Below are 21,086 nucleotides of genomic sequence, written 5' to 3'. Positions count from 1 at the left end.
CCCCAGATACTCCAAAGCATTAGTCGACACAGAAAAGACTCCAGGAATCATATAGGTTTGCTAAGCACTTAATTTTTCTGGAGGGTTGAGACCCGCCTTTTTCTGAACTGAAGGACATCATAGAAGAGATTCTGATGGAAAACCTCAGTCAATCCTTTCTTTTAGGGAGCTTTCTGTGGGTTTTCCAACAACAGAAGGAAGATTCTCCCCCAAATTATTACATAAATATATAAAATAGCTAAGATAATATTTTGAGAAGTCTTAATACAAGATGAAAATATTTAGCTTTCAGAATTGAGCAGTTGTTGTGTTATCATCACCACTTTCCTGCTTTTCATAATCACCATCTGTTTATAGAAACCATCTTTCACCTTTCATGTTAAAGTCAGCTTCTCAGCCCTTCAGTAGGAGTGCTCTTTTTTGTACATGCTTGCATACTAGCTAGCAAAAAGCGATCTTAAACACTGAATGGGATACATAGCAGGTTAAGTTCTCCAACAATCTCTCAAAAACCCTCACAACTTCTCAATGAAAGATAAAGAAAATGGCTAAAAATTGTCAAAATATGATCTTCATAGAATCTTTTGTGAGAGCAAAATAATCCGTCTCAAGCCCATCAGCATATACAACTATTTCAAGTTCTTAATAAGATTCATTGTGCTCTTTGAATGTCGCAATATTCACACTGTTTTCTGGTAACCAAACTGTTTATATTTCAGGAGAAAAAAAAAAAACAGCAGGAGGAAAAATGGTATCATACGTCTCGTACACTGAAAGAATTATGCTACAAGCAAGCAGCAGTCTGAGACCTATTTCAAAATAAGACTTATCTGTACAGAAGAAGTGATATAATGTGATAAAAGTAGAATACAACAAAATGTTTATCACTCCAGTGACATGTACAATGAAGTCTGATTTTTTCTTGGTTTGCCAGGTTCATTCATACTTTGACTTATCCTGAAAATACTGATTTGTAATAATTGACACCATCTCCTGAGAAAGACTGTATGTACCTCTACATTTGAATTTGGACTCCACATACAATCTCTCTACCACGTATGAATTATGAATAAAACTAAAGCTGCAGTAGAGATGTTATGATGAACTAAATTATTGTATTAAAAATAAAATCATTGAAGCATTTGTAAAGCTCAGGTTATTAAGTCAATAACTTATCTTTGCATTTTCTGGAATGCTCATCTGAAACATAAATTAAATTCATAGCCAGAGTGTTATGTCTGTTTCAGATTTATGAAAGATATTATGATGCAATAAATAACAGCAGCTACTGAGTATGTTAGAATGTTTTGCTAACTCTTATTCATGTAGTTATGGATTTATAATTTAGAGTGTTCTGTGATTAAGATGGGTATTGAAAAGTAAGTTCTCCTCTTTCATGGTATGACAATTGGACTAAGATAAAACATTCTGGTCTGTTCACTCTAAAGCTGTCTTATGCAATCCGTAAAACCTCCTCAATGATGGGAGCTGGCTTGCCAAAATGTCAGCAGCAGGCAGCCTTCCACTGCTTTCAGGCAGCCTACCTACCACTCCCTCCTAAAAGAAGTCCTTTGGGATCCAAGAAGAACAAATCTGTCAGCATGTAAACCGGTACAATTTTTAGCTGAAGAATTCAGTGCTATGTAATGCAATATCATCAGCAAAACCTATGGCATTACTAGAATGCTACATTTGTGTATTCCTCTGCTCTAATCATCAGGGAGGACATCGTAATACAGACTATAATATACACTGAAAAAAGAACAATACAAAATACAGCAACAATCCACATGTCCAATTTCAGTCGTTCTTATTAGGTCTTCCACTGGTATCAAACCTCATGTTCAACAATATTTTAACAATGACCTTATTTTGAATATGAGCCCTGATATTTAAACCAGCAGTTAAAGACATACCTGTTCAGAAAAAATACCATTTAATATTAATTCAACTCTTTACAACTTAGTATTTATTAGTAGTTGGAAAATATGATACAATGGTACATGCCCAAAGACCTACTTGGAAATCAAATCTGGGGTGTTAGGCTTTGTTTCTCTTTGTGTTCATACAGTCATTACAGTCATTAGCATTAAGGGCTGCTATTTAGAGTTGCAGGCATACCGGAGGTGGGGAAAAGACAGAATGTACAGGAAGGTAAATACTACGATATGTCAAGCCTTCAAAGATGTATTATATTCTCTCAGTTTCTCCTGAAAGAGCACACACATTCAATGCAGGATGGAATTAAAAAAAAAAAATAAAATCACAGGCATGCCTATATAGACATGTACAGTTGTAGAAGTCACGCATTCACCTTCCAAGTCAGCCTGCCATGAGACAAATTTGGTCCAGGAATTGTTTTACTGCTGTGATGAGCTCAAGATAAAAATTTTCCTCTTAACACAGATTTTTACCTCAAGCTCATCGGTGAAACAGTATAGCTGCATTTCTCCTGCTTAAATCAGTGTCTGGATAGGATAGACTAGAAACATGATTACCTATACCTTTCAGTGCAGAAATGGCCCTAGGTCATATGGGAAAAAATGGTAAAAATAAGTTTTGCCATACAGAGATAGCAGTACCATGAGATAATACATTTTTTACGATACAGAGAAATAAACTTTGCCTGCACAAGGCTGCCTGTACTCCTATCATTCACCTACTTTTCATAAATTTAGCAGCATAATTTACTTTTTCTGATGGACTGGGCAACAGGTGAGTAGAGTCTGGAGATTTTACAATGCAAAAGCAGCAGCAAATCTAGCATGAAAGTAACAGAATGAAATTATTCTATTTTCTAGCACAGAATGGTAAAGACCTGTTTCTGGGCAAACAAATGTTAAAGCTACACAATGTATCAACTGCAAAATAAATGAAAAGTTCTAAACTAAATAATTTGTCTTTTAAGAAACTAATTATTAGCTAGACTTTCCCACAACTATTTAACTAAACTAAATATTTTTTCCCTATACTTTCTGATTTCCTAGTTTAACTGCTTTCAGGATAAGGAAATGAGATAGGAAAATGGAAAACACATTAGAGACATGATTAAAGATATTAGAGACACTAGAAATACCATTTTATATCACATTAGAACAGGCTGACTGTAGAGTTGAGAGAACAGAATTAAAAAAAGAAAGCTTGCAAAATAACTAAACTGTTAAAATAGTTAACATATGATATAGGCTACATGCTGTAAATTGAAATCTTCATAAACAATGTAAGGTATGCAAAGTGTTTAAATGATGAAGAATAGCTTTAATATCACGCTAAAGGTTCCACTTGGGAGTTCGACCCTGGCTCAGGCCCAAGCCCTTTCACACATCTTTAGCAAATCCTTAATCCCTATAGACAAGAAGACATATGTATACAGTTCAGATGGATTTTGAAAGGAATGGATAACTTTATAATTATGAATATTATTTGCAGGTTTGCAATATGTGAAAAATGAGACTGTGCTTGAGTGAGAATGAAACCTCACTTCCAATTTTCTTCTAGCATGTGATGAAATGTCAGGACAGAATCAAAGTCAGGTCATCATCCAAACTGTTCCTGAAATATTAGTCCTTGCCAATGCAGAGTGCAGGAGATCAGGTTCAACAATCCAGTCAATTTGAGCTGACATGCTGGTTCCTACTTTATGTTCAAAAAACTTCACATGTACATATGCACACAATTGTTTGCAAGAGACAGCATAGTATCAAAGCTGAGAATTTGCTAATGCTTCTGAGATTCTTATTTAAAGACTAAAGAATAAGTGGCATTGCATAAAAGATGTAATTATACTAGTCATTTGTTGATAAAAGATAGCTACTTTTTGCTAATGTATTTCTGAGGTTATCAAAAGCTTTGTGTTATGAGGACATAATTATATTTAGTTAATACTATTATGACAGCAAATCAAGTGAATTCTTCCTATAAAATCAGAAGGAGCATGACAAATAGGAAAAGTAGGAGTCAAAGGGATTTCCTCAGCAACTGAGTAACTTGGAATGGAAAGCAGCAAAATGGAAGAGTATTCTACACAGAAACAGGAAGTGGTATAAGAAAGAAATCACCAAACAAATTCTCAACCTCTCCTTTGTTTTAGGAGATAAATAAAGAACAAACACACATAGGCATAGCCATAAGGGAACAGATGCAAGATCAATCTAGCTTAGTATCCTGTATGGTGAGTGAAAGCATGGCAGTGTTGGATAATTCTAAAGAATATGTGAATCACCCACTGTAAAAATCCATGATATAAACTTCTGTAGGATTCATCTCGATTTTTTATCACTGGACTGGTATAAAACATGAAGCAGGAGTTTTACTATACTCTCATTCAATAGTCTTTAATTTTTTTTTTTTTAAGCAGTATTTTATGCCTAATTACTGACTACTCAGTTTCATCAATAGCCTTTTGTGCAGGATCTCATTGCGCCTTTTGATAGTCTGATTATGTTACTGACTTCTTAATTCTCTTCCTGAATCACGTTTAAAAAACTGCAGAGCTCAAGAAGGGTTATTTCCTTTGCAGAAACCAGGATAACAGAACTTTTAAGATTCAAATTTCTAATTTTTTCAGCATTCTGTTCTTAGTCGTAGTTCTGGTTCTTTCACATGTATGCAGTTCATGATATACAACTCTTGTATATTCATTTATTCCTTCTAACTTTCCTCCTGCTTACATCTATGATAATTTCTTTCCCATTCCTTCGTGCAATCTCCTCTACAATAAACAGTCACAATCCTACTAAAGTTTTAGAGTACTCAACAAAATAACAACTGTGACAATCGACTGCTAGTTCAAACACTAAGCAATTTTAGAAGATAATTGGCAACCTTAAATAGTTTAAGAAATCTATCCACATTAGGACACTAGCAAAATCTAAGTTCTAACTGTCAGCTGTCCTGTCTGAAATTCGAGCTGAAGATTGTCTCTCCTTTCAGTTAAAAAAATCCTCACAAAATGCATAAAACCCAGTATAAAATAATGTAAGTCATGAATATGTAAAAGTTATACACGATAATCTAGGATGAGGCATGCTCTTCTTTACTAACGAAAACATAAGCATGTCTAGAACCTACTGACACCAACAAATCTTTTTATTTGAACAATTCAATTAGAAAATAAAGAAAACACGCAACTATGCAACAAAAATCTGTCTACAGTTACTGGAAGATGTTTTATGTGGATTTTGAAACAATTTGCAAGAATATTGTTAATTATTGTCATAAATAATCAGCTCAGATGATGTAAGGAAAGAGAAATGCAATGCTTAACAGTTAACCCTTTTCAATTAACCACTATAAAAACCCCCTTACTTACACAATCCATGCTAACTGGTCAATATAATCTGCATTGTTTGAGTTGCTGTTTCTATAAAGATTTAAGCACATACTTAAATCCTGTGGTATTACTTATATGGATAAAGTGAAATATATCCTTAAAACCTTCAAATCAGGTTCTAGGAATGGTTTCAGGTAGTTCTGAAAATTTAGTATGCAGGAGACGACTTTTTCCAAAATATTAACAGTAAATATTGCTTATACCTCCATATCTTTTAAAAGTCACTCTTCTGGAATCTAATGATTTGAGTTTTTAAACTCATCTTTTAAGGTGCATGATTCAGTATTTATAACTTTTGGGGTTGACAACATAAGTTTCTGGAATTTCTTTAATAGACACATTAATTAAAGAGTGCAAGACAATATTAGAAGAATTAGTTATGAGTCCTGATGAGGTTTATGGTAATTCCTAAACTCCTGAGAAGAGCATTTCATACATTTGCAATGGTCCCAATCAAACTTTTTTCCAATCTTTCATAAGCCTCCCCAGCCAGTTGACAATTTCATTGTTGCAGTAGGCTGTCAAAAACTTACCATGATGAGGAAGCTTTTCAAATCCATATAGAAATGTGAAGGTTAAAAGGAAAACCTTGAGTCAGAATATGTATTTGGTGGATATCAGAGTATTAAAGTTACATAATGGTAAATAACTTATTTTGCTATGTAAGTTGACCACTATGTTTTTCAACAGATGGTGTTCTTTCAAGACATTTTGCTTCATTCTTAGGTAGAACAAATGGGATTAATCAAGTCTGAAGCACAAAAATGTGTTCAGGTCTGAGTCCAAAAGGAAAGAGAGCTATATCCTAGCCATTAGAAGACAGAGCTAAGAGTATTTGGCTGCCAAGGAATGAACCAACATATCTTTGCACTGTCATAGCTTTATAATAAAATAGAAAAATAGTAATAATCACTTGAGGTTTTATAGTACTTTGCAGCTAAGGATCTTAAAACAGTAACTTGCCTACAAAGGAAGCAGAATGCTTCATACAGATACAGTCTTTTTCTTCGTGTGATAATCAGCTGTAATTTATAGTTTGTTGTGGTTTGTTTTTTTTTTTTGTCGTGGCATAGGCTGCTTCTCCTAGTACTGGCTTTCTTTTTACTGACTTTGAATCTCAGAACTTTTTTTTTTCTTGAGCCCTCTGGCCCTGGGAAGACCTGGGGAACTACAGGCCAGCCAGTCTCACCTCTGTGCTTGGCAAGATCATGGAGCTGAGCCTCCTGGAAACTATGCTAGGGTACATGGAAAATAAGGAGATGATTGGTGACAGCCAACATGGCTTCACTAAGGGCAAATTGTGCCTGACAAATTTGGTGGCCTTCTATGATGGGGTTACAGCATTGGTGGATAAGAGCCAAACACATCATCTACCTGGACTCGTGCAAAGCATTTGGCACTGTCCCGCATGACATCCTTGTCTCTAAATTGGAATGACGTGGATCTGATGGACAGACCACTCAGTGGATAAGGAATTGGCTGGATGGTCGCACTCAAAGAGTTGCTGTCAATGGCTCGATGTCCAAGTGGAGAGCAGTGAGGAGTGGCATTCCTCGGGTGCCAGTATTGGGACTGGCACTGTTTAACATCTTTGTCAGCAACATGGACAGTGGGATTGAGTGCACCCTCAGCAAGTTTGCTGACGACACCAAGTTGTGTGGTGCGGTTGACATGCTGGGGAGAAGGGATGCCATCCAGAGGGACCTTGACAGGCTTGACAGGTGGGCCTGTGCAAACACCATGAAGTTCAACAAGGCCAAGTGCAAGGTCCTGCATGTGGGCCGGGGCAATCCCAAGCACAAATACAGGCTGGGCAGAGAATGGATTGAGAACAGCCCTGAGGAGAAGGACTTGTGGGTATTAGTGGATGAAAAACTGAATATGACCCAGCAATGTGCGCTTGCAGCCCAGAAAGCCGATTGCATTCTGGGCTGCACCAAAAGAAGCATGACCAGCAGGTCGAGGGAGGTGATTCTGCCCCTCTACTTCACTCTGGTGAGACCCCACCTGGAGTACTGTGTTCAGCTCTGGGGCCCCCAACATGAGAAAGACATAGACCAGCTGGAGTGAGTCCAGAGGGCCACAAAAATGATCAGGGGACTGGAGCTGCTCTCCTATGAGGAAGGGCTGAGAGAGTTGGGGTTGTTCAGCCTTGAGAAGAGAAGGCTCCAGGGAGACCTTACTGCAGCCTTTCAGTACCTAAAGGGGGCCTACAGGAAAGATGGGGAGGGACTCTTTAACAGGGAGTGTAGTTATAGGATGAGGGATAACAGTTTTAAACTGAAAGAGGATAGATTTAGATTAGATATAAGGAAAAAATTCTTTACTGTGAGGGTGGTGAGACACTGCAACAGGTTGCCCAGAGAAGCTGTGGATGCCCCATCCCTGGAAGTGTTCAAGGCCAGGTTGGATGGGGCTTTGAGCAGCCTGGTCTAGTGGAAGCTGTCCCTGTCCATGGCAGGAGGCTTGGAACTAGATGATCTTTAAGGTCCCTTCCAACCCAAACCATTCTGTGATTCTATGATTCTATTCTAACTATTACTGCATGTTCTTAAATACTTGTTTTATTTTTCCTAAATTTTGGGTCATTATCTATTCTGGTATTTTATATATTAAAATTTCAAATAAAATTTTTAAATCTCAAATGTAATTTTAAAGACTACAGAAAAGCTCTAATACTTCTAAAAAATTTATTTAAGTTTCATTAAAATTCTCCTGTAGCAAGACTTTACATCTGATATGGTGGCTTTATGTGTACTATGTATAAGTACACAGTGAGACCTTTTTCAGCATTTTCTGATGAACTGTCTGCATATGTTTAGAAGTGTTATACAGTGAATTTTTCTTAAATTCGTCTCTTGGTACCACAGAGAATCAAATTGTGAAAACCCTACAAGCTGATTTGAAAAATATATAATCTCCAGTCTACAAGAGCTTTTTAAGATAAATGTTAGTTACAGTATGAAGATAAATATTGAAGCTTGTTCCTTTCAGAACTTTAAGAAATAAAACAAAAGAAAGAGAAAAATAAAGTTATCTATATATTAAGTAGAAAATACTGTCATTTTTAGAAACACGAAGGCACGAAAGAGCCTGGACACTCAGTTATATTCTTGCAGAGACAATTGGTATCCTGAGGTTGGGTTTAAGGCGTACTGGCAAGGCTGTATATGTCGTATTATTAACAGTGTTTCTACCATTTTTTTTAATGTTTGCCATTCTAAGTATTCCCTGAGCACAATAACACAAGCGTTTTAGGAAACTACGTTTTAAGGCATTATCATTATAACAGCTATACATTACAAAAGATTGTAAGTCCAAATGCTGCCAACATTACTGGACTAGGCTTGTAGCAGAATGTCAGGCTGCTCTAAAGGAATGCAGACATACACAGCCACCTAAAATAGTCAAAAAATAACTTTTCATTTATCTGTAGCCCTCAAGCAATATAACTGGAAAGCTTAAAAATAAATAAACTGTAAGTGAACGTAAGGGAAGACTTTCATGTTCACACTTAGCATCTTAGTTATTGAGGACTTTGCAGTTTTCATGTCCATGTGGAATGATACAGAGTAACAGAACCTGACTCAAAACTGATTGAAAAGAGGACTGGAAAGAAGGGAGTACGTTTCCAGCTACTTTCAGGATGAGAAAACCATATAATGGGCAATTCAATCACATAAAAAGTCTTATCTCAAAACTACCTTCTCATCCCAGACTGATGTCCATTTAACACTTATTATCTGAACAGGATGGGAATCAATTACATTTACTTTTACTTATTGATTAACCAAAGACAATATTTCATCATTGTGACAGACTCCCTGTGCCAACCATCTGTCCCAAATAATTCTTTTTTCAATGAACAGTATTTGATATGCTCACCTATTAAATTTTAAAAAACAGCTCAATTAGAATAAAGTATGAATAACAATACACTGGCTTTACCATAAGAGATAAAAACCTTTAAGTTGCTTACGGACAAATAGTACTCATCTGCTGACAAAGGCACGGCACATGGTAAAATGGTGTTGAGTGTGTTAGCTATCCTAAATGAATGCATTATTTATGAACTCAGCTCTAACTTGTTTGCAAGTGATGTGAATTATTAAACCACTTGAGGAACAATTAAAATATATCTTTTTTAAATACATAAGAATTTTGACTTTGTTCACACTTACTAAGGTCTTGCTCCAGAAAGGTACCATTTCACCAAAGCTGCCCACATGCAGAAAAATGGAGCTATTTGTCATTTCTGGAACTAAGTTCTCATTTTACTTAATCACATTAATTTTTTTAACAATAGAAATAACCACTATGGTTTATTAAAAATGCTAAATAAAACACAGATATCTAAAGTGTATAATATAAAAAAAAATTCTTGCACATAATCACAAAAAATTTTGTGTTTACATTGTGATATCAGAGCTAGAAGCATAATAAATGAAATTTCATTTTATTTGAATGTAAGATTTCTCTCCTAGGCTGGAATATTAAAAAAAAAAAGAAAAAAAATTTGTGTTCATTGGTGTATAAGGATATAATAATGCCTGCACAAAAATTCTCTCAATATCTGCAGTTCTGGTTTAGATATCTTTTTTGTTAAAAGCCAGTATTTTCAAAACTTCCAGCGGAAAAATATTATTTCCTAGCATTTTTTAATGCATTATGCTAAAAATATCCTTTTCAGAGAATTTAATCAAAGATTCAAGGGCCTGCAACTGAATTTATATTCTGGTTTTGTAGGACTGTTCAACAGAGTATTCACATCAGTTTATAAAAGCCTTCAGCACCTTGAGAGGGCTATAAATTTAAATCCCTGCATTTGTGGATACAGAATTAGCACAATACAGCTGATTTTGAAAATAACACTTTCTTTTTCTGGTACACATTTGAAGGATATGCTGTAAACCATATTGTAATAATCTAATAACTGTTTACTTAATTAATTACACTAACCTGTTTTTCTGGAAAGAAAAGGTAGTCTGTGAACTGAAGAGCTGAAATCTTTTGCCTCTTTCAGACTAAAACAGTTAGACGGGCTCTGACTTTCTTCCAAGTTTATAGAAGGAGACTTCTCCAAGACTGTAGAACAAGCAGAGGCAGCATTAAGCTGGAAAAGAGCATCTTGCGCTTTCTTTTTTTCTTTTTTTAGCATATTTACCAGAATATCTGCAAGGTACATTAAGGAAATCATTAAGGACCTCTTTTTTATAAAGAAACAATCATCTTTGTTCATCCCTAAGTCTTTTTTTTCCAAGTGGAACAATGCACATTATTGAAGCCTATACATGAATGTGAATTTGGATTTTGGCATATTCTTTGTAATTATATTCATCCACCTTAGTTTTTCCAAAGAGCAGATTCATTTTTACTAAACAGTGACAACCTCACACATTGACCACAATTGTTGATCCCATTCAATCAACCCCTGTTAAAAGCATTTACAGACAAACAGGAATGAAAACTCTAATATCTTATTGCCATTGTGTGACACTCCCTTTTTTATTCTTTAAATTCTGTAATAAACAAAATTTCCAAGCAAAAGAAAAAAACCCCTTAACTTACAAGTAGCCTGGCAAGTGCATCTTTAAGCTTTTCACAATAAGAATTTTTATTAAAATGCAGAAAAGGTCTTTAGGAAATTTATTCCAATAACACTATGCATTTACTAGAACTATATTTGGTGTAAATACATTGTGTCTAACAGCTTATAGAGGGCTTACAATGAAAATCCTATGTGCACTCAGCCAGAACCACAGGAGTCCATGATATGTTTTTTAATACGCTATTCATTTTAATCTTAATTAATCTTCTAAATGAACAGCAGAAAATCTAAGTAGTCTTTGAGGAATATTATTAACTGGACTAGGTAGTAATAATAAAACACTTTACAATTCAATTGTTATGATAGATCCCAGATACCATAGGCAGGAAGGACCTCATAGTTTATTTATTTTCTAATGATGATGTACAGTCACTTAGCAGCTGCAGACTCTGTGAATCAGTGTTGTGTACAAAGTCTTAATTCTTATATTATTCCTATATAACTCTAACATGGATTTACACAAGTTTCTTCCTAGTACTTCTGCAAACAAAGCTGTATATCTATCAAGCACAAGTGCATTTGATAGAGATGTTTTGCTTTTTTTCATTATCAATCTCATACTAATGAAATAATTTATTTCAGGAAGAAATGTTTCTGGCAATCCAGACCTTAAAATTGACATGAAAATTGAAGAATTTTTTAAAAGGAATGATAAGTCAGTGTTATAACTAAATTTATTTGAAAGTGCACCTTGGAAAATGAACATCTTATCTTCTGTCACAGAGCAGAAATAGAGAAGCTTTCCTGCCACCTCAATTCCGACTGGTAGCATGCTACACCCTGATGTAAAATGGCATTCTCATTTGACATAAAATTGATCTGGAATTCTTGAACACAAAGAATGCAAGTGGGTTTGCTTTTTACTAATAACCGTAAAAGAATCTGTTACCTATAAACTCAAAAACAAAACCATTTTTTCAGTTCTCTGCCATCTTCAAATTTTACCCACCAAGTAGCCACAACGTGAGGGACAGAGTGATGCTGTGGTCTGCCCACAGTTCTGTCAACCTGCTAAAAACAATTCCCACGCATCATGCAACAGTGCAGCTACTTGTGTGTTTCCTGTGAGGCAGTGAAATGGACAAATCACATCTAAGCAGTTTAGTATTTTTACATGCAAAAAGCTTTAGCTTTAATTTAAATTTTAGAGTTGCATGTAAAATGTACAATTTTTATATTTATTCTAAAGGCAAATAGCCCAATAGTCCCCAAAGTAGTACTTCATTTGGCTAAAAATAATACAGGAAATTCTATTCTTTTTAAGGTAATAAATTGGTCTTTATATAGTATCGGAGTTTCCTAGTCTAAAAAATAGTTTAATTTTCTTGAGAAGAATGTTTTAGGTGTGGCCTGATCCACAGTATTTGGATCTTGGCTGGACCGTTCTAAAGCTAAGTGGTACCTGGATCCAGGATTTTGGTTTGGGTCACAACTGAAGTAGAAGCAGGTGCAAAGCAGAAGTCCAGCCACATAAAAGTAGGAACTGAGTAATTGCTTTAATACAGTGGGGTCAGTAGAGAGAATTTCCTTCCATACAGCTAATGCCTATCTCACACACACAAAACCCATTGTAGCCAGATCAGCTCAAACCCAAATATTATTTTTTTCCTCACAAAGGATACTGATTTCATTGTCTCTTTGCTGCAGAAGTTCTTTCAGTTTTTTCAATTCTTCTCCTGTTTCTTTGTTAGTCTCTTTTTCTTCAGGGATGTATTGTGAGAGCAGCTTTTTATCAGAAATCTTGGAATGATTCATTAGTTGCTATTAGAAGAAAGAAAAAAAGCACACTTTTAACTTTACCTCCAGCTATGTATTTATTCTACTCTGAGACTGTGTAGCTATGGTAGAAAAGCTAAGGCCTTTCTAAACTCGACAGAACAAAATCATGCCACCAGTTGACTGTCAAGTTATATGCATTGTGTCAAGTATGGGACAAGTTCTATGTGTGGATCTTTACTACCACATGTACAATTTACTTTACTCTTTCTTCACATAGGTTCCAGTGTTCTCTAGTACCACAGAGCTTTCAGTATTAACGATATAACTAAAACCTAATTATTTAAAGACAATAAATTAAGATCAGGAATGTATACATTGTTATATTGGAAAACTATATCCCAAAATACAGAAAAGTATATATTATCTTCTATTGCTTTCCCTATTAATTTCACCTGTTCTTCCTAGTTTAAGTGTATCATGTTTGCTCAATGATTTAGAAAGGCTTACAACACCAACAGAAGAGTTGGTGTAACAGATTCATGGATATGGTGTTTTTACTCTTTATTTTTATCTCTTTCAACATAGCTTGTCCAAAATAAAGCCTCCGTAGTGCTGGGAATACAGATGGCTACATCTATCCATACACAAATAACTTGTCTGTGTTGATTCCAATAACTTCCAATGCTCTCTTACAATTTACTGCATGCCAAGATCCTTAGTGGCCATGCTGGTTTTGGCTGGGATAGAGTTAATTTTCTTCACAGTAGCTAGTATGGGGCTATGTTTTGGAATTGTGCTGGAAACAGTGTTGATAGTGCAGAGATGTTTTCATTACTGCTGAGCAGTGCTTACACAGAGTCAAGGCCTTTTCTGCTTCTCAACCCACCCCACCAACGAGTAGGCTGGGGATGCACAAGGAGTTGGGAGGGGACACAGCTGGGACAGCTGACCCCAACTGACCAAAGGGATATTCCAGACCATATGATGTCATGCTCAGCATAGAAACCTGGGGGAAGAAGAAGGAGGCGGGGGACATGTTTGGAGTGATGCCATTTGTCCTCCCAAGTAACCATTACATGTGATGGAGCCCTGCTTTCCTGGAGATGGCTGAACACCTGCCTGCTGATGGGAAGTAGTGAATGAATTCCTTGTTTTGATTTGCTTGCATGCACGGCTTTTGTTTTTCTTATTAAACTGTCTTTATCTCAACCCACAAGTTTTCTGACTTTTACTCTTCCGATTCTCTCCCCCATCCCACTGTGAGGGGAGTGAGCGAGCAGCTGTATGGTGCTTGGTTGTTGGCTGGGGTTAAACCACAATAGTGGAGTTTCCACAAAATGCTGCTGAATTTTTCCAACTAAGTTTCACTTGTCTATCAGTCCTCCATGCTCTTCACAGTTCAATGTTTTACCCCTTTGCAATGCCTCTCAACTGTATTGCATTTCTTTTGACACTTTTCAACCGTGAATGTCTTCAAGTTATTTTCAGTGCCAGCTGCACTTCCATCTATGTTTAAAAGAAATACCTTCACATGAATGAAGCAATACTTGATCTTGCGCATGTCAGCACCAACATCCAGAGTGCTATCAGGATCATTATCTTCAAGAAATGTTTCAAGTAACTCATCCAACCTGAAAATACATAGCATTTTTAAGGAAAAAAAAATAATCACAAAGAAGCAGACAACTCTGTAATGTGTCAAATACAATACAGGATTTACCAAGCTGACTGTTATTAGTAGGCTATTTTCCTTCAAGGTCCGTGCAATTGCAATGTACTTCTGTTCCTCATACTAAAACCTGGATTTGATACTGGAGATTCTACACTCTGTATCAGAACATACTTGCACATGCTAAGGAATAGTTCCAGAACTAAAAGCATCTAAGAAGTAGATTTTCTCATTTATTTTATAACCTTCTGTTCTTATACCATCTCATAATTGAAAAGATCTAAAGCCTGCCCTCCCAGAAGACTAGATTTTTAGAGGCTTTGGGCATAGGATTTTTTAATATATATGGTTATTTGTGCAAGAGAAAAATCTACTTCCTTTTCTATTACAAGAGTCAGCAGATAGCATAGCTTTCATACATAAAATTACCTGCTCCAATCACTAAGCAAAGCAACCTATCTTTTGATGCAGATATTTATAGATTTCCCAAAGACCTACTGCTCTTCTTCTGATTAATGAAATTTAGTTAGTATCTTATTCTCTTGCAGTTTGTTATTATTTAACAAACATCTGACAACATCTTCCTTAGGGAGTTTGTTCTTATTTAACAAATATCTGACATCTTCCTTAGGGAGGAGCAATGCTTATCTTGGTAATTCAGTCTTCATAAGAAAATCTGGGTCACAGAAGCATCCTCTTGCTTTTTCAAAACCAAATTAAAATATTCAGACTGGAAACCTACAGAGTGATAATATACCATGCTCCTGGGCTGCATGTCACAGCTATATGGATAGACTCAGATTTCCTCTTGCATGCTCTCACCAGCTCTCCAGGTCTTGCATTCCAGGATGCATGGGAGATCATCCTCAAGATAAAGGGCAAAGGATTTCTAAACCAAAACTAGCCCTTAGCCCTTTAACTAAGGTACATTTCTGGAAAATAGGAAGTGCAAGTTTGAACTCCATCAACTGGTTTCAGATTGAAGGCTTCCTGGTTCCTGACAAATGCTATTACCATTAACTTAGTAGGCAAATGGTGGGCAACAATGAAAGCCATATGCCCTGTAAAGCATAATTCTATGATTTTAAATGTTTATTTAGGTTATTATCCTCAGAAGATGAACTTAGGTTCTGAACCTGACTAAGCCAAGGTATCTAAGGTACCTGCATCAAGTGCCCCACTGCCAGAGAAGGGCAGGAGTTCAGAACCATCTCAGTGCCTAGTGTTTATTTTGGACTACTTTTGTTCAGCTCCTCATTTAATACACAAGCCTTCTGAATGTTACTTAATAGTCATTTATCCTTTTCAGTTACAGGACTGGGAATCTTGTTGCCATTTGACTATCTGAATCACTTTGCTGTAACCAAATACCAAAATTTTAGGCATTAAAATATCACAATATCTAAAGCAAGTGGCTGGGATGTTGCCCTGCTTTTGAAGAATTCTCTTACTGAGATTCCTCACATTCTATACTGTAGTAACAATTCCCTGCTGGAGGGTAGAACAATGAGATGCACAACAAACAGAAAAAAAAAAAAATCATTTTCAGGAGATAAATACCTGAAAATCAGGAGCCGTAAAACTGGACTGAAAATTGGAAAACATAACAGATAGGTTTGGTTATTTCTCTCCTCCAGAGTTCACTATGGCAAAGTGTCAATTCTCAAAACAGGATAATTTTTTAAAAGAGAAGAAGAGAGTAACCCTCAGTTAGTTTCAGATAAACTATACCTTCCCATTTTCATTATTTCATTTAAAGAACAAGAGACAAATCTGTTGTCTATACCATTCATCATATGTGCAAAATTCATATCTTCTGAATTTATAGAACACTCCCTGAAGCCAATGTGAGCTGCATTTGTGGAGGGCTTAAAGGAGAGAATATTTAAAGAGAAATATTAGTTACAGAAGCATTACTGGCATTGACTTGCTTCTCAAGTTAAGAGACTACAAAAATTACTGGGTAAAAGAGACCAAAATTTTACTTATTGCTACATGATTTTTTCTTCATGAAGAGTCCAACAGAACAGAGGCAGAACAGTAGTACAAGAGGTTATTCATACTCTCTGCAGACACACTAAGCACAATGAACAGGAGAATTAATCCTTCATACATGAAGGTAGGCATTTGTGTAAGCACTGGGAAGAGAGATGCATTTATACTACTAATGAGAATGCGACAGACACAGATAAAGTTAGTATTTGTCACTATCTTAAGCACCTTATTGATTACAGTGAGTAAGAGAAAACAAGTAAAAAATATTTTTTATAACTAGACTGTCTAGACTGACTATATGAAGTCATCTATAAAAATGGGCCTTTAATCCTGAACTAGAAATTAGAAGGGAGATATTTTAACCTTACTAAGATTACCTGTTTGCCAGGGATTTACCCATACTCAGATTACCACAGATTTAGGCTATGGGAATCAATTAAAAAAATTACACTAACTTGCACCATTACCATTACCAGAATAACACTACAGAAAGTTAAAGTATTTCAAGAGAAAGAATAAGAATATATAATTCTTGTAAATACTCTATTTTGAAAATTATTATTATTTGCCAGTCGAGTCAAGGTTTATTTGTCAAGAGTAACAAATTAGACAAGCTGTAGTTATAGATATGAGCTGCTATTTCCTCTGTCTTACATTACCTTTAATGTGTTTGGCATTCTCAAAAGAATACAATGGCCCAATTCATTTTTTGTGTCCCAAGGACTACATAGAAGCCAAAATAGATTTAAGCACCAGAAGACTGAGTCAAGTCTGAAACAGCAGAATGTAAATCAGAAGTTATAAACCAATTCAGCCTCTTTGCCAATTCTAGAAAACAGCAGAATCTTCAGTGTATTTTTAGATACATTTTTAAAATTTCACCTTTAAGAATTAGAACAAGAACAGACCAACCTAGTCTAAACACTATGGACAAAAACAGAAGAAAAAAAAAAGAAAAGCAACAATGAAAATCCCCATGAATACCAGCAACAGAAATCACCACATCCCTCACATTTTTTTAGGTTTCCATGTAAAAATTACCAGAACTCTCTCTAAAATAAACACACAGTCTGACAACACTCTGGATATTCTGGGAGTTCTTCCAGTATACTGAAGTATTAAACAAAGGTAAAAAATAAACTGACAATGTGATACAGATGCAACTTGAAGTTTTTCTTCTTAATGAACAGATCTTAGTTAATTGAACCTTTTTTTTTGTCCAAGTGATTTATCAGCTCAAGGATTGTGAAAACACTTAAAACATTCTCCTATGAATTTATACACCAGCAAGATTTGCAGTTTACAAATGAAAAAAAAAACAATGCTACTTCAATTCATTTCCAGAGATGTTCACAGAATAAATCAAGGAAAGAATAAAGAATAACAGGAAGAGGGGAAAAAAAAGACAGAGAATAAAGAGAAAAAAAGGAATACTGACCGTACATTTTCTTTTTCCTAACATATATTAGACAAGGTAGATCTGCTTGCTAGGTGACTCGGAAACAAAGGACAATATAATTCTACAAGATGAATATCCTGTTCCTGACTCAAACAGTTTATTATATTTATCTCTATAATCTATAAAAATAAAATTAAATATATGGAATATATGAAAACTAGAGCACAGAATTATATAAAATGGGGCAGTAAAAGATTTAAGAAATTCATATAGGGCATCTAGAGTCATAACTCTGACACATTCTTTCTAGTCAAAACATCACATGCAGGCTGTAGTCATCTTCTTATTAAAAAACGCAGAGTGAGAAAACCCTTTTTATAAGTAAAGGAGAGCCAAAATGGCTTTTGGTTTTCGTTCAATTACCTTCAAGAAGTGGATAATATCTTTCTCCTTAGCAATATTAATATCTTCTGAGATAGTCACCTAATCTCTGATCCTTAGTTCTCTACCAGAGGAATGCATATTAAACAGTTTTCCTCCAACCAAAGACTGCTGCAAGAATATACATCAGCAAGAATCAAACCAGAAAAACACATAAAACAGCCCAGCACTGAACCAAGTTGGGCCTAGATGTTCAAGAGGAACAAGAAACCCACAGGGAACAAGAAATCCAGGAACTCCCTAGCAAATCGTGCTTTAGTTACCTACTCAGAGGCATGCACATGTGGCAGAGCAAATGGTATATGAAATCATGAGGTAAAATAACAATGTCCTTTTTCTTAAGGACTTTTTTCACCTCTGTCATAGTAGAATAACTATAAAAGCATAGGAAACAAAGTGGTTTTGGTCAGTTGTTGTGGCTCAGTGTCGTGGTTTAACCCCAGCCAGCAACTAAACACCACGCAGCCGCTCACTCACTCCCCCCCACCCAGTGGGATGGCGGAGAAAATCGGGAAAAGAAGCAAAACCCCTGGGTTGAGATAAGAACAGTTTAATAGAACAGAAAAGAAGAAACTAATAATGATAATGATAACACTAATAAAATGACAACAGTAATAATGAAAGGATTGGAATGTACAAATGATGTGCAGTGCAATTGCTCACCACCCGCCGACTGACACCCAGCTAGTCCCCCGAGCGGCGATTCCCTGCCCCCACTTCCCCGTTCCTATACTAGATGGGACGTCCCATGGTATGGAATACACCGTTGGCCAGTTTGGGTCAGCTGCCCTGGCTGTGTCCTGTGCCAACTTCTTGTGCCCCTCCAGCTTTCTCGCTGGCTGGGCATGAGAAGCTGAAAAATCCTTGACTTTAGTCTAAACACTACTGAGCAACAACTGAAAACATCAGTGTTATCAACATTCTTCGCATACTGAACTCAAAACATAGCACTGTACCAGCTACTAGGAAGACAGTTAACTCTATCCCAGCTGAAACCAGGACACTCAGCCCTGACACCATATACCTAGAGTTCTCTTAGATAGTTAGTACGTTCTATTTCCTGGAAAAGTTGATAACTACAGTTTCTTTTCAAAAAAGACCCGAGCAATCAATCCTTGTACTTACTGATGACCAGCTTCTGCTATTATGCCAAGGATAATGGTTAATATTTGCATGCCCTCTCAAAATAGAAATTAGGAAATAAAGCTGCCCAAAGAAGGGAGTTTTGAAAATGAACTTGCAAAAGGAATGAGCATGCTTGGCACAGAATACATAACATATTTGAAAAATTTCTAAGTTTGTGACTGAGCTTTTCTTCTCCCAAAACATCCCAGGCTGAACATTAATTTCCCCACTATACCTACTGCCAAAACTCAAAGGGAAAATAATTTAGAAAAATCAAAGACATTCATGTACATAGGTTCTAAGACATGGCTGAGGGTGCCAAGGTAACTCATAAACTAGAGGGGAGGAAAAAAGCCCAACACAATTTTGTTAAAGCTTACTAATGAAAAACAGATAGGATCTAGGAGAAAAAAATAAACCAATCAAGAAACATACAACCCCCCCCTTCCATAGTATTTATGAACACTGTTGCTTGCAGTATGAGATTTTTTTTTTCTTTCTTGACTTTTTATTTATAAAGACTAGCACTACAGCAGTGCTGGACTTTATTGTTCTTATATGAGAGATGGACTGCAGCAGAAATAAGTTCCTGTTTTGGTGTTCTATTTCTTTATTATCAATGTAAAAAATGAGCTTATTACAAGCCCTTTGTAAGACATGCATCAGTACCAAAAAGAATAATCCTCCAGCTAAAATTAAAATTAAAGATAATCAACCCAAAGACCTAGTAATGAAATAACAAAATGCCTAGTAACAGATAACCTCTTTCTTACTGGAGCAGAAACCTGAATAAAGAGATGGTCTCTATACTACCGTCTGAAGATCAACCCCAGGAATTCTATTTCTCACTGGAGAGACCTTTATAAAAAGTACTTAGCCCCCAGTCTTCTCACTGATTAGCTTAGAAAGTCAAAGTGCACTCAGCTTGATGGGAAAAAGCAATGATGGAAACTGTTTATATGGGGTTAGCTACAAACACAGAATTGAAAATTACTGAATTGCTTACAAGTCACACTTAATTGCTTCAGTGGAAATATGCAGCATGTATCTTTATTTCAGGATTTGGTACTCTTTTAATGTCAGATGGCCGATCTAGGTTATTTAAATTTGAGGGGTTTTTGTTATACTGGTGAATTACATCAGAAGAGGCTACATTAATCTGTAATAGAAGTACCTAGTCACAAGATACTTGCACTGAAAGTACTAAACTAACATAAAAAAAACCCCTAAAAGTATATTTTAGAAATGCTAAAATCTCTATTTCTGTGCAGAAACAAATATTAAACTAATAGTCTTTTATTTGTTGTAGTTAATAACATCAGCAAGCCAGCCGCTGCATTCTTCATTAGTTTTAGCTTACTAAGGCTCTCAATAATGTTTCCATGCAGAATTTGTGTTAATCAAACCTGGATCATGGATAATCATAGCTAATTTCACATGACAGGAAAACATATTTAAAATCAGTGTCAGATGATGTCTCTTCTGACTTCTGGAGATCCAAAATGGTTCCCTTTTTTTCCTTGTATGTTGTTAGGTAAAGGAAGTTATAGACTATTAAATATTTATTATTTGATGTTATTACAGTAGATGAAGCCTAAAAAGGGGATTTTTCATATGTCTCCATTCTTCTTTTTTAGGACTGCGAGGTTCTTCCCTAAGAACAGCAGGCCTAACTTATACTAATAAGAGCAAGGGTGTGCTGAAGCCTGTTGCCAGAATCCTGCTGTATCAGGAAGAATAGTTTTCCCAACAGAAATTCCCCAAAGGAGGAAGAATACGAAAGTATCAAAAAAAGACC

At 35.8% G+C, this 21,086-nt stretch overlaps 1 protein-coding gene across 1 annotated transcript in view; it reads right to left on the bottom strand.

Moving 5' to 3' along the window:
- Window positions 1–21,086, bottom strand: part of KIF6 (kinesin family member 6) — a 192,307-nt gene that overhangs the window by 87,764 nt on the left and 83,457 nt on the right. Inside the window, 3 exon segments of the mRNA XM_052806418.1 lie at window positions 10,292–10,504; window positions 12,563–12,701; window positions 14,185–14,290. Of these exon segments, the coding sequence (XP_052662378.1) occupies window positions 10,292–10,504; window positions 12,563–12,701; window positions 14,185–14,290 (458 nt within the window).

Source organism: Harpia harpyja, chromosome 13 (genome assembly GCF_026419915.1).
Source record: "Harpia harpyja isolate bHarHar1 chromosome 13, bHarHar1 primary haplotype, whole genome shotgun sequence".
NCBI lineage: Eukaryota > Metazoa > Chordata > Aves > Accipitriformes > Accipitridae > Harpia > Harpia harpyja.
Note: the sequence above shows the minus strand (reverse complement) of the source record. Positions and strands in the feature narration are given on the sequence as shown.